General features: G+C 48.1%; 1 protein-coding gene across 5 annotated transcripts in view; it reads left to right on the plus strand.

Annotated features, from left to right (window-relative positions):
• PRDM11 (PR/SET domain 11) overlaps nt 1-17661 on the plus strand; it is a 51569-nt gene that overhangs the window by 6795 nt on the left and 27113 nt on the right. For all 5 annotated transcript variants that reach the window (XM_042790776.1, XM_042790775.1, XM_042790777.1 and 2 more), the window contains exons 2-5: nt 11469-11587; nt 12165-12268; nt 13192-13454; nt 14434-14501. In XM_042790776.1, coding sequence (XP_042646710.1) covers nt 11472-11587; nt 12165-12268; nt 13192-13454; nt 14434-14501 — 551 coding nt within the window. In that variant the 5' untranslated portion in view covers nt 11469-11471. The remainder of the gene's footprint in view (nt 1-11468; nt 11588-12164; nt 12269-13191; nt 13455-14433; nt 14502-17661) is intronic.

Genomic DNA, 17661 nt, shown 5'->3' on the forward strand with positions numbered 1-17661 from the left:
ACATATCCTCCTTAGGTCTGATGAACTTCACTGGTGGTTGGGTTTTTTTGTTGTTGTTGTTTTTGTGGGGTTTTTGTTTTTTTTTTTTTTTTTTGTTTGTTTGTTTGTTTGTTTGGGTTTTTTTAACTAGATCTCATTCTGTGGTCAGGTGTTGAAATGTTGCTTTTGAATTCTCTTGGGGTAGCCAGTGAATTTTTGTAGTCCCTCAGTGACTTGCATACCTGAAGTCACTGTGACCCTTTTCTTTTTGGACTGGAATTGAATGAGTTCTTGGGCTCTTTCCATGCTTCTGCTAATCCGCATTTTTTAAATGTCTGTAATGCGGAGGACCAGGTATTTCTGTGCAACCTAATACCTTTTATGTAGAAGTCTCACTTGAGGAGTGGGGTTTGAAGGAATGGACCAGAAGTGCTTGGCCCCTGATGGAAATTTTTTCTGTAGTTAGCTGCGTTGGGATATACAGGGTCTGAACACCCCTCTCTCTGTATGGAAGGGAATGTGCAGATCAAATGGTGGTAGTGGTGAATTCAGCACACGGATATCTGATTTCTTGGCAGATCTGACACTGGGAGTATCTGGACTGCTGCCTGCCCCAAGGAAAAGGGGGTCGGTGTGACCCATGCTCAGCCAGTACTCATCCAAGCAGTGTAACACGAGCCCCTAACCTGTAGACAGATTTACCAGCCCTGAATAATGTCTGTTGTACTGTGAGATCTTATCTCCCTAATGGCCTGCAAGAGGGGACAAATGAGGAGAAATAAATATGGCTCTTGCTTTTGCTTCCTCTGCATTTTGTGGAACAGTTGATTTGTTCTCGTTCTGCCTGGTGTGTTCGTTAATGCTTTTAAAGGACTGAGCTAGTTTCCTAGAATTTGGGGAACTAATGAAAATATGATTTGCTCCTACCGTCTCATTTTCACCCCAAATATTCTTTCCCTTTTTGCTGAACAAGTAAAAGGAAAGGAGCCACTTGCCATGTCCTGAAGCCCAAGTAGAGTGAAACCACTGTAACAAACATAGAGGAACTGTCATGTAACATCCTCCAACAGAAATGAGCAGGCACCAAGTGGTCAAACTGTACCAAAGCAGGATTTTATCTTTATTTTGCATCTGTGCCCACAGATCCCGACTGAATGGGGATTCCCCTGCAACTGAGACTGCCTGCCTAGAGGTATTGGTGCTACAGAGGCTTCACGATTTGGTGTTTGATTCCTGAAGCTTTTGAGTTGGGTGGTGGGCAGGGGAATTGCTTAATAACCAGGTGCCTACTGGAAGTCCAGAGGTCTCTCAGAGGGTTGGGGGTTTCGTGTTTGCCTTTGGGATAAAAAGCTTTGGGTTGCGATTTGTAAGTAATGCTGTCCGCTCTAGATACTTTCTGTCATGTGGCTGTGTCACGGGTGAAATTGTGTCTTGTGGTTCCTGCTTTGTATGTGACAGAATTTAAGGGCAAAAACCTGTCAGTGTGTATAAAGGCAGACCAGCAGTCGGTTGTCAGTGTTGAGTGTGTTGTTGGCTTTGCACAGGAGAAGGGTGCTCTGGTGAAAGGCACTGAGCTTTCTGACTCGGTGGGGCAGTTTGAATTTCGTGCATAACTTGGCCATGGCTTACAGATGTGTGTGCAAGCCTGTTCATCCCATCCTATCCTTTAACACCACTAAAAATTTGCTAGTGGAAGAAAAAAGACAGAGTTCTGCAGGTAATCTTTTTTTAAAAAAAAATCAAAAACAACAACAACAACAAAAACCCAAACAAACAAACAAAAAAAAAAACCCAAAAACCTAAAAACTGGAACTTCTAGAGAAGTGTTGAGTGAAAGGCTGACTTGTTAAAAGATGGATGTGCTCTCCAGAGGGGCTAATTTAGACACTAAGGAAATATATGTGGAGCTGATTGCTGGCTGAGTACCAGTGACTGAAGGGCACCGGAGGCTGAAATGCCAGGCAGCGCTGGTAGTGCTGGCACTTCAGCCCATGACGGTTGGGTTGCATGAATTATCTCTCTGCCTTCCAGCTAATTTTATCCTGTTGATTTTTCATGAATCATTTCCCATCTCTGTGGGTTAGAAATTAAAGTGGAAGTTTGCTAGCCAGAATAGCCACATCTGCTATTTAGAAAGTAGTGTCTGGGGTTTGCTTCCTGCCCACCCCCACGCCTTCCCTTCCCTTTCCCTCTTACCTCCATCAGTGTTCAAATACGTGAATCACTGGTCTTGCTCGCCCACGGAAATTTTTAGGCTGGCCAGCCTGCACAAGTGCAGGGGTCCTCGGGGAGCGGGTGAGCTCGCGGTGGGTGACCGGAGGGGTGCTGAGTGCTCCGTGGCAGGGTCCCAGGCGCACAGCGAGGCTGGCAGGGCCTGGCCAGGGTGTCTTGAATTTCCTGCGCGTGCCTTATAAAACATTAAAAGCACTGCAGGGTCTTTTCTCTCTCCCAGCACAGCAGAAGAGCAGGGGTGCTGCGGTGGCCCAGCTGGCTGCGTGCCTACCGAGCGCTTCCTCACTCCAGCCTTTTTTTCTGTCCACGGATGAGAGTAGAAGGTCATTGGGCAGTAAATTCACATCTCCGCTTCCTATAAAAGCGTGATGAAAAACTTAACTTTTCCAGACCCAAACATTACTTCCCTTTCAGCTATGTGCTCTTGATTGCCCTCAAGGCTGCCATCTGGGCCAGCAGCAAGGAAAGGATAAATTGATTATCCAAAAGTTGAGCTCTGTAAGTAGAGATCCAGGGATCTGCACAGGAGCTGCGTAGCACGGGCCCTGTGGGTAAGCAAAGTTTTGCTGGCAGCTGCGCTTAGGAAAAAAGCACGTTCTTTTGAAATAAAGTGAGCTCTAAATAAATGTGAGGAGTCTCTGGCTTGCTGATGTTAATTTTTAATCAGTCTTGGCGGATCACAGCAAATCCATGAGGCTAGAAGAGTGGTCGTGTGGAGATGGTTCTGAAAATCATTAAGTGGATGGCCCGGGAAATGATAGGTTGGGTAGCATGACACCAATCCTGAGTGAATATAAAAGAATTCATGCTTGGAACTTGATGCTATAGAAAGTGTCTTGTACTTCTCAAACAGGTCTGATTTTGTTCTTTGAGAAGCTTACCGTTGGTTTAAAGATCCATAGATGTGATATACTTCTATAAGGCAGTTAATTCAGTGCATGAGAACCCAATTAATATCTAATGCCAAAGAATATCAATAAAATACGAGTGGTTTAAGAAGTGAAGGTAGTGATTGATAGAGAGTCAACATCCAATAAATAAACTGAAGTGGCATTATAAACAGTAAGGAGGATGAAGGATACTCTAAGCTAAAGGACGGTATTAGCACACTAATAAATCAGTTGTTTGTGGATTAACTTCAAGATGAACGTAGAAAATGGTTTTTCAGCATCAAAAGATCGAGGCTCTGGCATTGCTGCCTCAGATGAGGAGAGCAAATAATCTAGCTATTTTAAGCTAGAGCTCGATCATTTTACAGAAGAGTCTCTGCAACTCGATATGTGGAGACTGTGTTTTCAAAGAAGTAGACTCGATGACCCTTCCCTTGGAATGAGGGGAAGGGAGAAGCCAATTCTGCCTGACACTTACTCAGGGATACAGGAGAAAGCATGACTCACCACTGGCAAAATGTGTAGATGAAACAAGTTTGGTGAATTGTAGCTGTTGGTAGGGGCAGGACGGAGTATTGCAGTTTGGTAAATGGAGCCGTCGAAACAAAATAATTTTCATGCAGACAAGTGGAGAATTACGAACCTGGAAAGGCATGTGCCGAACGTGATCTGCAAAGGGGGACTGTGTCCTGAGCAGTCCCGGGTGAGAACGTGGGGGTCAGACTGGGCAGGCGGCTCCGGGGAGCTTTCTGTGCCAGGTCCTAGCTGGAAAAGTCGGCCACGATTTTGGACACACAAACGAGGAGGTAATGAATCAGGGTGAGAAGGTAGTTTTAAGTCTGTAACTCTTATATTTGTCTTACGTCAGTGTGGCTTTCTGGTGCCGGCATCTTGAAGTAGTGTAGAGAAAATTGGAAGAGTTACACAGAAGAACGATGAAAATTGTTGGAAAGCTGAGAAGATACTGCATGGGTGCATATCCAGAGCACTGCTATGTGTGTGGTTTTATTCAGTGCTTATCACTGTGGCTATCCAAATGCCTTTCAGTAGTGCCTTAAGGAACAAGGCTTACATCTGCCCCACTTGGTTGTACCCTTATTCTGTTCTTGGGAGAGAAAAATGTTGGTGGAATAGCATCTTGTTTTAGTACTGGGGGTTTGTTTCTGTTTGTTTTAACTTTATAAGTGTAGGTATGTATTGATGTTGAAGAAGCCAAAGGCAAAGAAGTGCAACTGGCAGGCCTGGCCAAAGATGGTGAGGTTTGTTACAGCCATTAACCCGAGAAGCAATTCGTGCCATTTGCTCAAAGCAGCATCCCAACCTGCCAGGTATTTCTGCCTTTCCCACCGGGTTGCAGGACCCTTTGAAAGAACTGCTGACTGGTGCCCAGAACTAGAGAGATTCGCGTATAGTTTGTCTATGTTGGGGATTAATGATTGAAATGAACTTCTGGTGAAGTGTTGGCTTCTCTTCCCCTTGCTAGACTCGGATGGAGATTTTGTCCTGTTTGTAGGCTAAAGGTAAGGGCATGTGATGTACAGGGGATCAGTCAGGTTGACCTAATTCTCCTTTCCACCCTTAAAGTGTGAATCTGTGAGATCAATGCAGGGAGCTGATTACAGCAAAAATGAGACGTTTCTAGTTTTAAGGGAATTATTTTCAATATATTTCAATAATGGAAGTCAGGTATTTTTTCAGCTGCAGTAAGGAGCTGCCTTGGCTCCGTGGCATGCCGCGCTCTTTCAGAGGCTTTGAGGCTGCACGGGGGCTTTACCTTGTCAGCATCCTCCTGTGTTGAGTCCTTACTCAACGCTTAACATAGAGAAGTTGCACCAAATAATACCTGGTTTGCAGAGGCTTGTGCTGATCCATGGACACTGGCTTCCTACTCTGAGGTCAACAAAGAGCAAATTCTCCCAACTGACCATAATATAGAATTTTGGGTCAAATCCTGTAAACTCAGCAGCATTTTCCACCTTCACTAGAAGGCACCACAAGAGAAGCTTAAAACTAGTTCAGGGATTATTTCAGCAGTTCTTTTCCTTCTTCCCCCTCTGAAATGCATTTATCATGAAGTAGATTGTGGCAGGTTTTGATGACATGTTTTGCCAGTGAACCGTGTAAGAGTGACAGCGTGAAGGCATCTCACATCCACTTGAAATGACAGAAGGGGTTCCAGGCTGGCAAACGGGAGTTTCCCTGTCCCCAGCCCGTCTGCAGTTGGGACAACACCGGGAACTTGGTGTTGTGGCACCCCACTGCTGTTTTGTCATGTCGTTTGCTGGTCTTGAGCAAGTCATTGAAACCACTGGGAACTCTCAGCCCTCCCTGCTGTAAAACGGGTTTAAGTCTTGTGGTTTCGCAGCTTGCTCTCCAGGCTTCTTCAGAAAGCTGCAGCAAAACTGGTGGTGCTTCCAAGTATCTTTCTTGTAGTCCTGACCTGCTTCAGTATTTTCAGAATTCGAAACTCAAATTAAATGTTTCATGCTTCTCTTCTGGTAAATTTATGGCTGCCGACTGTAGTGAAGTAATTGGCAATGATTTAAACAAGTCCTAGTCGCAGCCCATGCTGCTCAAATCCTACATCATCCATGCCCTGTAATTTTCACTAATTAAGTTGGAATTGGTGACTGCCCCAGCTTGTCTCCAGCTGCGCAGTCTGCGTCCAGCCCCGCTCGGCAGCGGTCGGGGAAGAGCCCCGGCCTCGCATCAGGCTGGGAGGCAGGTCATCGGGTCTTGCCTTCGCCGGGACGGGATGCTGCTCTGCCACACCGCCGGGTGCAGGACAGCGTCACCCGTGGGAACGTTGTACTTCAGGGGGTGGGAAGTTAAGCCGGGTGCTGTGGCAATTGTCAAGGCGAAAGCAGTTTTCCCAGTGGAGCGTGGGGTTGGTGTCCGTCTGTGGACAGTGGTCCTCCTCTGAGCAAACTGCTGCTCCCTCTTATTTTGTGGGATCTCTTGGTGTTTGCATTGGCTGTGAGCGTGTGCTGCAGAGCCAGCTGGTACTTCATAAAGTGACCTGAAATGGTTGGCATGGCTGAGGACCTTGGTAAGTGAATTTACCTCGGGGAAAACTGTCAGCCCGGGTCTTTCATGGCTGTTTGGGGGGGAGCTTGGAGCCTTGAATGCTCTGCTTTATTCCCCCTTCTCGGCTCATCAGTAGCTGACTGTTCTATATTACTATTTCTGGTAATAATATGCGACTGTAGAAAAAGCATATGAATTCAAGTTCATCTTTCACCATGGGCCTGCACTTTAAAACATGGTACAAGCTATGCAAGATTTTTCTTAAAAGAAGGGGGGATGACCTCCAGAAGGCCAGCAGTGAGAAACTGAGTGAAGGAGTTGTGTGCCGAGGAGGGGATGGATTCCTATACGACTGCTTCACATGCAAGAATGTCCCAATCTGGGAAACGTGCCAGTAAAATGTAAAATTAAAGCTCTGTTTTGGAGGCTGATCCATGCAGATAAGAGTCTGTGGCTGTTAACTAATAACTACAAGAGGGGCAGTGATAAAGGCAGCATACTTGAGGACAGGAATTCACAGGTTCGTTCATACTTAACCCCATTTGGGCATTTTTTTCCCGCATTAGAGATTAACAGCTCAGATGCTCTTGTGTTTTCTACTTCCCTGATATGACAGGTTTTGTAAAGAAAACAGGAGAGGTTATGTGGCTCTGCTTGTGAAGCTGGGGATGCTGCTTGCGATTTGCAGCAGTCACGCTGGTGTCCTGGGCATTGTGCCTCATGCCACGACTGCCTTTGCTGTCCAAAGGATTTGACATTGTGTGTGAGCAGCACCTGGGTCTTCACAGCATCCCTCTCTCACCTAGGGATTGTCTTCTCTGACGTGCTGCCAGGGCTTTGCAGCGGGCTGCGTGCACGCTGACGTTGGGAGGATTGTCTGTCCTCACAGCACGTGGGAGGCCGGGTACCCCCTGGGAATACCTTCAGCAGTAACCAGGGAGCCTGCTCTGGTTATGCTCACGTGGGGCTTCTCCACATCATCCAAAATCTTCAGAGGATCTTCATGTTCAGGCGTTAGAACAACTATAAAAATTGAAAAAAAAAAAACAAAAAAACCCCACCCTGAAACAGTGGAGGGAGGGAAAAGTGCAGAATGTGAGGTAGATGCTTGGAGTTGTGGAAAACTAAAGGGGGAGGAGAAAGAGCAAGACAGAGAAACTAATGGGCAGTGAAATTAGGCGAAATTAAAAGCAGCTTTAAATACATCAGAAGCTAAAAGTGTCCTAAAAGCACAGACATCTACTGATGTCTGGAACTGGAGAAATATTAAATGTTTCTTTCCTGTAGCTGGTGGAAAAGCCAGATGATGGTACCAGTTACAGCAGCAGTGTAATGTTCTCTGTTGTAGCAGTAGCTTGGGAAATTATCAAACAGCAGCTACTACAGCAGTACCTTTTTAAGTTTGCTGGTAGAGGTAACTTGCATCCAGGGATTTTAAAAGGGCTGGTTGAGCAGCACTCTTGAGGCCATAAATGCTAATTTTAATATTTTTTTTAATGTATACATAATGAGTTAGATTGAAAAAAAATGTATGTTAGCCATAAACAAGTAAGATAATACCAAGTCTAATCCAGGCAAATGAGAATACTAGGCTACCTGCAGTCTGATGTTGGCTTCCAGTAAAATCATGCACTAGCTGATAGGGATTGGATTGGTCATGATTTAAGGCTGTGTTATTTCTAATAATCATTCTGTATGGATTTTTTTAAATTGGGTCTTTTCTAACATGGTGTGATTTTTCTGATGTTGCTATAATTTTTCTTGGTAAAGGTAAAAGTGTTGGTATGTCTTGTGTGTTTAGTGCACTGAAGTTGTGCCCCAGGTCATCGGAATAAGCATCTAGAATGATTCCATGTGTCACACACTGTTGGAGCGGGTCCAGAGGATGTCACAGAAATGATCAGAGGGCTGGAGCATGTCTCCTATGAGGGCAGGCTGAGAGAGTTGGGGGGGTTCAGCCTGGAGAAGAGAAGGCTCCGGGGAGCCCTTCGAGCGGCCTCCCAGGGCTTAAAGGGGGGGCAGGAGAGGTGGGGAGGGACTCTGGGTCAGGGGGTGGGGGTAGGACGAGGGGTAATGGCTCTAAACTGAAAGAGGGGAGATTTAGATGAGATGTAAGGCAGAAATTCTTTACTGTGGGGGTGGTGAGACACCAGAACAGGTTGCCCAGAGAGGTGGTAGATGCCTCATCCCTGGAAACATTCAAGGCCAGGTTGGACGAGGCTTTGAGCAACCTGATCTAGTTGAAGAAGCCCTTCCTCATTGCAGGGGTGTTGGACTAGATGACTTTTAAAGGTCCCTTCCAACCCAAACTATTGTATGAATAAATGAAAACCTGACTAAATGAAAGGTCACAGTCTGACAACAAAAGGAGAGCCGTTGGCTGATAGTGTATTTCTAGTAGTGTCAGCTGAGAATTGTTTTTTTGGCTTGATGCTGATCAAGAGGTGGGTGTCAGTCTCTTCTCCCGAGTAACAAGTGGTGGGACAAGAGGAAATGGCCTCAAGTTGCACCAGGGGAGGTTTAGATTGGAGATTAAGAAAAATTTCTTCACTGGAAGGGTTATCAGGCATTAGAAGAGGCTGCCCAGGGAAGCGGTTGAGTCACCAGCCCTGGAGGGATTTAAAAGATGTGGCATTTAGGGACTTGGTTTAGTGGTGGACTTGGCAGTGTTAGGGTTACAGTTGGACTTGATGATCTTAAAGGTCTTTTCCAGCCTAAATGATTCTATGATTCCAAGTTTGTCGGTGTCCTGGAAGAAAACACAAAGTTAATTTGAGTAGTGTTCGTGGGCAAGTCGCAAGAAATGAAAAGAGGCAAGTTATTAGTGGTGGAGTTGTGATCACTGGGCGAGACAACAAGGAGTCGTGTGGATGTCCTAAAAGCGGGCACCTCATCGCAGAGCAGGTCGGAGGAGGCTGCGCGGTGGCCTTGGGGGCTGTTGTGGGAGCTAGGGTGGCTCACCGAACACAAAACCCCACCTGGGCACGGTGGCCAGAAAATCAGCGTCGTACTTGGATGCACACATGGAAATCCTGAGCAAGGGGCAGGGAGGGTGATATCTCGGTGCAAGGCGCTACTCCCGTCAGCGCAGGGGTGCTGCAGCCGGTGCTGTGCAGGAATGTTGCTGATAAGTTGGAGTTCAGGGAGGACTGCGAGAGGGGAGGGCTGCAGAGTGTGCCCTACAGTAAAAGGACGAGCTCCGTGTGTAAAATAAACACTGAGTTTATTTATTTATTTTTTTTTTTTTCCTTGTTGGAGGTAGGCTGTGGTTTAACCTTTGCTGGAGGAAGCACGGCGGCCTGCCTTGCACGGGAGGTCTCTCTCGCTCCGTAACGGAGGAGTCTCCGTGAGGGACGAGTGGGAAAGGAAAAGCCATTGTCTCTTCAGAGACAGACGTCTGCAACTCTTCCTATTGAGGCCGTGGGGGTTGTGGGTGTTTTAACTGCGGGTGCCCCGCCTGCCAGGCTTCCAAGACAAGTGGGTTTTGTGACAGAGAGCTTCTGCCCCACAGCTACCACCCGCCTCTCCTGCTCCAGCACAGGCCCCACAGCTAGCCAGCTCTGGGGCAGCACCTCTCTCTCCTTGCTTTTTAGCATCTTCCCCCTCCCCAAGCTGCTGCTTTTTCCCTCCTGGGCTGCTTTACTGCGGATTTTGCAGGAAAGATTTTTTTTCCTTGTCCTCTGGGAAGGGCAGGTAGCCCCTGCCTGCAGTGCTGGTGGGTGCCTGGGGACAGGACTGGAGAGCTTCGCTCTTGCTCGAGAGCATGGGCCAGGGGCTCAGCCTGCCAAAATAATGAGCCCCTCCTTGCCCTTGGTATCGCCTTCCTTCTGACTGGCTCTGGTAATTCTGAAAGAAAATGTGGCTTCTTTTGGGCATCTTGTAAAGGCTTAAAAGTGCGTGTCTTTGCGTGTATCTAGTTGTACTTACGCTGGGGCCTTGTTTTCAGAGCACTATATGAATATTAACTAGTGCTTCCTTGATACAGGCTCGATAAAGGTCTTTCAGGCTGCACATTGGCATGTGAGGAGCTGGGCTGGAAAAATTAATCATTTGTCACCTGGTACAAAGAGGAGCCGTGGAGGCTGGGAGTAGCATTCCTCTCTGCTGTAAAGAGGGCACAAATGCAGACCAGAATTCCGTGGTGCTCGGTCCTGTACAAGCATGTGTGGAATAAGAAAATTCCCGTCTCAGGGGTTTGTGACCTCAGAACATGAATTTCGGGATGCCCAGAGCTGACTCGCATTGGGTCAGGCTCTTCCACCAGCTCCTCTGACAGAAGGGGTCTGATCGGCTGCTGGCACCCCTCCGTTGGGCGCTGCGCGGGCAGCAAACAGAAAGGGGGATCACAGGGGACTTTGGGGGAGCCGCTGTGAAGTCTATCCGATCAGGTATGGTGCCTGATAGCAGCCAATTTGTGTGCCTTGGAGGAAGCCTTAAGACCTGCAATGAAGAGCCGAGTGGCACTCTGCTTTATTCCTTGTCTCAAACTGGGATGCTCTGAAGCTTAGTCTCCCTTCCAAAAATAATATTAATTAAACCAATTCCAAATTACCATCACTTGCCTTATCAATATTTTCTCTTCAGCACCATCTCATGATAGGGGGAGGAGGGAGGTGTTACTTAGACATCATTAAGCGGTTCCTGGCTCTTGCGTTGAGCTGCAGGAGAAGCATTTTCAGTGCAGCAGCTTGCGTGCCAGAAGGGTGGTGGCGGCTCAGCTCCAGTCATTGCAAGGACCAGGAAGACCAAGACCATGACTTGTGCAATTTTGGTAGAACCTGGCAGGGCACTGTAGGCACTTACCTGTTTGTCACAGCTGTCAGGAGCACACAGAAGGCTCCGTCTGCAAGGGTGTAGTACGCCACGCTCTGTTCCCAGATGGACTGGCACGTTGTGTGTGTGAACAGATCCTGGTTCATGCCACGACCTGCATTTCTCTTTTCTTGTCATTCTGTCCCCAAAGACCTGCTCTGAGGTACTGGTGCTCTGTGTTTCTGTAACACATCCCACCCATCAGTCTTAAATTCCATTTACAACATCTTTAATGTGTGCTGTGAAGCATACTTCAGATTCCCCGTGCCTTAGGTTGCTCTGTGGTGTCTTAGGCTCTTCACTTGACCTGTGACTGAACTGCTTTTTCCTCCCCAGGGTGGGAAGGGGTTTCCACCTCCATACTCATATAGGTGCCCTGGCACGTGATGGTGGCTCTTGGTGCCAGGAGGGAGCCTGGTCTGCTGGCTGCGTCCTGGCCGTGGGGAGGAAGGCTGTGGTGCCTGGGGGAGGAAGGTTATGATTTCCTGGCTGCTCATCTTTCTCCTCCCTTCCTTCATTCTTTTTCAGAACATGAGTGAAAACTTGAAAGACTGTTTGATCCAGACCCAGGCTTCCTTAGGGGAGATGGTGACGATAAAAACAGAGGCCTGCTCTCCGCGCCGGGACCAGGAGTATGGACAGCCTTGGTATGCAGCTGCACTTCAGTCCAATGTACTCTAACTCCCTTCCCTCCATCTCCCCCGCAGCTTAAAGTTGGTTTGAGGGGATATACTTGAACTTCTCAAAGTTACTAAAACCCTCTTTTGTGAGGTCTGTCATGCAGTGTATGACAGGGGTGGTCACCTACTCATGTGATAGTTCCATGTCTGCTGTGTATGCTAGTTGGCATCAGGCCGTGCGGCGCTAGCACGCGTTGAGGGTGATGCCTTGCCTTTGAGTAGCATGTTTCCTGGGATGTAGCAGGGTATCTCTGCCTTTCTGCTGGTGGGAGTCTCCTCTGCCACTGTCCTGCCCAGTGTGGGACGTGCCAGATGTGCACCATGCGTGGAGGTGCTTCAGCTGAAGCCACTACATGCTGTAGTCTTTAGCCTTGAGCTACCTCAGGTACCAGCTTTTGGCAGGTGGGTTGGCTAGTTGAATTATTTCTCTGCTGTAGGTGTGAGGACTAAGAGAGTTGGTCAGACCCCATTGCCTCTCCCCTTCTCTGTGTGCCATCCCAATACCTTGTAGGTTAACGTCATCTTTCTGTTGTTCCCTCCTCAGCTCTGGAAGGCCTGACCCACAGTCCATGGAGGTGGAGCCCAAGAAACTGAAAGGGAAACGGGATTTGATCGTGACTAAGAGCTTTCAGCAAGTGGATTTCTGGTGTAAGTGTCTTTCGAGTGAGGGAAAAGAGATGCTGGCACTTACACAGACATCGGTGTTTCCTGGTCGGTGCCCTGCCAGTTTGGGGTGGGAAGCAGGGAAGAAAAAACCCGGGGACAAATTTGCGTGCTCCCCTGAAAAGACCAGCACTTCTGATAGGGAAGCTGTTGCACAAAATCAGCTCGTCCATCGTGGGGCTACGCAGCGGTAGGGAGGTTGGTGGGAAGAATGCTGGAAACATGAAAATGCACATGGGAAAACCCCAAGAGTCTGCAAAACCCAAAGACTTGAATTCAGAAACTGCAAAGGGAACATTGCGCAGATGACAGCTCTTTCCCTCCTTATTCTTGGGAAAGAAAACTGGTGCCAGTCACCTTGGCATACCTACAGAATACCAAACTGTGGGCCTGGGTCCCTCTCTGGCCACAGGGCAAGCATCTGGGGATGCTGTCTCTCTCCCAAGCGCAGAATGAAAGCTGTATGATGAGGGTATTTGTTTTCAGGGATGTTTGTTTTAGTTCCCCTCTGGGTTGTGGGGAATCAAACCTTTTGGCTTGAGGACGTTGCTGCTGACCCGGGATGTGCAAGGAGCCCCCACCGTCTGTCTCTGCCGGCGGTGGCGGGGCCTTTCCCTGTGTGGGTAGCCACCGGTGCCGGATCTGCGTGGGGCACCAGGGCTCGCCCAGGCACGGCGTTGGTCGGGCAGGCATGGGTTGGGGCAGAGCCCTTGTTGAGGGACATGGTGAAACAAGGGAGCAGCCGGTGAAGCGTCTGCGTGCGTGGAGGCCTGGGATTGGGGAGGGGGCTCAGGGGGGACGGGGAGCTGGGGCATGCTGGCCTGAGCGCTGCGCGTCCTCTGAGCTGCGTGAACCTGTACGGGCATCACGTCTGCCCAGCTTAACCCCTGCTCCCTTCGCACCCGCAGTCTGCGAGTCCTGCCAGGAGTACTTTGTGGATGAGTGCCCGAACCACGGTCCCCCGGTGTTCGTGTCTGACACCCCAGTGCCCGTTGGCATCCCTGACCGGGCAGCGCTGACCATCCCGCCTGGAATGGAGGTGGTGAAAGAGCCCAGCGGGGAAAACGACGTGCGCTGCATGAACGAGGTGATCCCCAAAGGTCACATCTTCGGGCCGTATGAGGGGCAGATCTCTAGCCAGGACAAGTCTGCAGGATTCTTCTCGTGGCTGGTGAGTGGTGTGTCTCCTCAACAAAGTGATGCCCCAGCCGTGCAGCTCAGAGCCTGGGGGACTTCGCAGGCCTGTCGAGCCAGACCTTAGCCAGCTTCCCCTTTCTCTGAAGATCTGCTGACCCACCTGGGCAGTAGGTGAACATCAACCTGCTGTAATTATTAGCAGCCTATAAGGCTATAGATAGATGAAAGGAGACCAGGTGCCGTGGCACCCGAGTTCATTTCACGGCTGTAGGGAGCAGAACTTGCTTCTCTTTTCCCTCTTGCCGTGTTCTTCCACCTCCACTCAACCTCTAGGGCTCCTCCAGTACCTTTCTCTGCTCTGATCATCATTTTGAGAATAGAGGAGGGATTGTGTCTAGACATTGCAGAGCTCTCTCATGAGCCTGCAGCACTCCTTCCCAGCCTGCTTGAGACCAGGTGGCCCAAGGGACCAGGAAAGAGGAGATCCGGTCTATCAGGAACTGATCTACATGCAGACTTTGGCACCAAAACCCATATTTTTTCCCCTAGTACTAGAGGCCTTGGTTACCCTATGAGACAGAGATGTCACTAGATCAACAGATATTAATTATTGTGAGAAATGAGATGTGGGACTTGAGTTATAGGTGGGAAAAAAATTGAGAGCTGCTGATACGAAATGCTGCTCACGCTTTTCTGTCTGTAAAATAAATGTGTGCCTCAGCCCTGTCCTGAAAGGGAAGTTAATCTTTTATATCTCAGGACTGTTAACAGTTTCATTATCTGCATCCATAGTTCTGTGTTACGGATAATTGTACATGGGAAAATGCCTCTTAGTCAGTTCAGAGTAGCCTACACACACGTATCCAGCCTGTAGTGCTAGGAGGGCAGAGATGCATGGCATAGTTTCATGTCCTGACTTAAGGCTGGAACCGAAGCAGTGATTTGGGAGTCATAGACCTTCTCCTGTCTGGACCAGCTAGTTGACATGCTGCATCTGTTCTCTCGTTCCACAGATCGTTGATAAGAACAACCGCTACAAATCCATCGATGGGACGGATGAAACCAAAGCAAACTGGATGAGGTGAGTCCAGTTCTCTTCTGCCTTCCCTTTTGGGGCTCTGTCTTCCAGAGAGAGGCCATCAAACACTCCTTGTTGTTTTGTGTGACAGAAAAACAAACGAAAATGCCACAACCCCTTCTGTAAAGGCTGTGCTTGTGCTCTTTCAGTATTTATTGTGATGAGAATCCTCTGGAGTCAGATTCAATGAAAGGGACTAAAACAAGGATGTGTGTATGGAGGATGGCTATTTTCTGGAATGAGGGCAAATGTTAAAAATGATCCTATTTATCCCCTTTTACAAATGCTGACAGGTCTCACTCCATTTTTTATTTTTCTTTACTTTATGTTCAGATATTTGCAAAATGCTTTGCATTATCCCCAAGGTAACCTTTGATTCTGTTTGGGTTTTTTTTGTCCTTGCCCACTCGACAGACATTGAAAGAGGTGCTTTTTTTGTTTTCTTTCTGGGCTTCCCTTGAAACAGTTGTCTGTGGTGGCTGGCTGGGGTGGTGTCAGCCTTACTGTGCTAGGAGAAACAAGGAGTGAGTTGCTGCAGCTCCGACCTGTAGAAACGACACGTGTGCTCTCACTCCCTCTGCCGGCACTGGGACTCAGCGGAGCAGAACCCAAATAGCAGCCAGTACTGAACCAGGGCTGGGGCTGGCTCTGATTTTGTTAACCGCAGCAGTGAGGGAACATGTTTAACCACGATGCAGTGCTTCAGGTGTTGGCATATATCTGCAAAATGTAGGTCACTCTTGCAGCCTCCTGAGGTGGAGGCAGTGCGTATGGCGAGTCACCAGAATGGGGCATTGCTGCACACCGAGGCCCGTCCCACATTCGGACCAATCCTGCTTTCAGGGGGTGGGTTTTGGAAGCGGTCGTATGAAATGCCTACTTGACGAGAGTAAAGCAGCGTAGGAACTAACAGGTCTGTTAGCCTGGATGTCTAGGATTTTCAGTTGTCACTCACTAAGGGTAGAGAGAGCATGAAGTACAGGCAGATGCAAGGCTGGCTTAGCTACTCAAATCTGGTTGCCCCACTTTTGCTCCGTTTGAGTCTTCACATGGATAGCAACTGTTCTGACACTTAGGTTCATGGAGTCAAGCAAAGGGTTTAATTTTTCTGTAAGAATTCCAGCTGTTACAGTTATTCACTCCTGGATGAGAGAAAGCGCTGGACCTGGGCTGAGGCTGGAGTTGCCGCTCCAAAAAAAAGCAGTGGTACAGTGGACAGATAGGTAGGGGGATGTATGTCTTGAAGCAAAGAATGAAGAGTTCAAAAATCAGCGTGAGATTTTTCTGCTTAGATCTGGATCTTTATGCGATCCGGATGACAGCGAAGCTGGAGGAAAAAGTCTTGGAAAGCAAAAATCCTATGATGAACTCTTCTTCCTACTGCCAAGAACATAAGCTTCATGTCTGGATTTAAATGGGCGCCACTCATGGTCCCAGCACCAAAGAACAGAATGTTCTTATCTAAACATGTATTTGCCATGGTTAAGTCTTGAGATGAGTGTGGTCTGGGTCATTCTGCACAGCCTTGAAGGGCAAGGAGGTGATGGGTTTGTGGAAGGGGGATGTTTGCATCTCTTCTGGGGAAGGGTGTATCAAAGGACCGGTGCAAGCTATACCAGTCTTACTGATCTTTCTGAGTTTACTCTTGAAAATGGCTTCTCATAGCAGCATTGTGTAGAACCTGACTGACAGTTCAAGAGGAGATAGTGGTCCTCAAAAAGCCTTGGTTTTGTTTGTTAGCAGATTTCGAGGAGAGGTGCACTCGATATCCTGTGCTAGGACATTACCTGTCCTGGAGGTTACCCGCAGAGTCTGTATTTCCAGGACGCTGTAGACAGCGCTCTTTTTGTTTTTCAGATGGTGCTCTTTGCCATCACTCACAGATGGAGTGCTTTGCAAAGCAGATCTACTCACCCTCTGGGTAGGTGGGTATGGCATGGGGAGGGCAGCTTGGGCTGACTCCTCTCTCTTCTTGTAGATCTGGCTATTGCTTTTGTTGTTTGACTACCGCATCCGAGTCCATTTTCATGTTCCCACCGAGGACAACGTGTACACTGCAGCACTTGGTGGTTTCATTTCAAGTGACTGTTTACCCAGGGCAGTGGACAGCAGGGAGGAAGGAGTGCGAAGCGTAGCAGGTGGCATGGCACTGGGAACATCCCATCGCCCTTTCCCTCTTCAGCCAGACAGTCGAGACAGACTCCTGATGCTGGGAGCATGTTCTCCTAAGCTGCATGCTGGCACAAGAGTAATGCATCCTTCATCTCTGCTCAGAGTAAAGCACTGGTGTTTCCAGTACTTTATGAAACTCCACGGCTTTGACTTCCAGGGATGTGTGCAAACCTCTTCCTCTGTTTTTATTTTTCTGGGGACTCTGGGTGACTGTTTACCATGGATTGCAGCAAACCTCGGGCAAAATTGATGCTTTCTCAGACATAAACCATAAACTGCTGCTGATGGGATTTCTTGGGGCTTCTGAAGGGTTGCATAGAACCAGCCATTGTACCTGGTTACTTCTGGGGAAGTTCTGTTGTTCAGTTATTTGAGATCTCTAAAAAAAAAACGGATCTGACTACAAAATTAAAGTAATTCAGAAAGTCCAGGAAACTTCCCTCTGTGTATGTGTCACTTGGCCCAGACTGAGGTGACGGATAGGAAGTACCAGCAAACTGGTGGTGGCAGACTGAATTATGAAGTGCCTCGTGTGGGGGGTTTCCAGGCTAGTTAGGAGATTTGTAGTCTCTATTCCTTCCTACACGTTAATACCTGAGTTCTCAGGCTTTTGGGACAGTTCAAATTCATCTTTTCCCTCAGCCCATGTGAAAAGGCTGGTGCAAGATTTCCTCACTTTTTTCTCCTTTGCCTTCCTCTCTGCCCCCTTTTCCCCTCCAAACATAGTAACAAAGAGGTCATGGGGAGCAAGACTGTTCTGTAAGTGTTCCTGTATCTCCTTATAATGGAGATATCCGCGATTTGATCTTCATACAATAATAGAGCTTAGAAGGGAGCTCTGGTCAGGTGCTCCAGCGGCCTACTCAAATCAGGACCAACTTAGATCAGTAGATCTTTTAAGTACTGAGCTGCTGTTTCAACTTTACAGGACCTTTTAAAAATAAAAATTTAAAAAAAGTAAGGCTTACTGCATCCGGCCGTGTGCTCAGGG

The sequence above is a fragment of the Tyto alba genome, unplaced genomic scaffold (genome assembly GCF_018691265.1).
Source record: "Tyto alba isolate M040663 unplaced genomic scaffold, T.alba_DEE_v4.0 Super-Scaffold_18, whole genome shotgun sequence".
NCBI classification, from domain to species: Eukaryota; Metazoa; Chordata; class Aves; order Strigiformes; family Tytonidae; genus Tyto; species Tyto alba.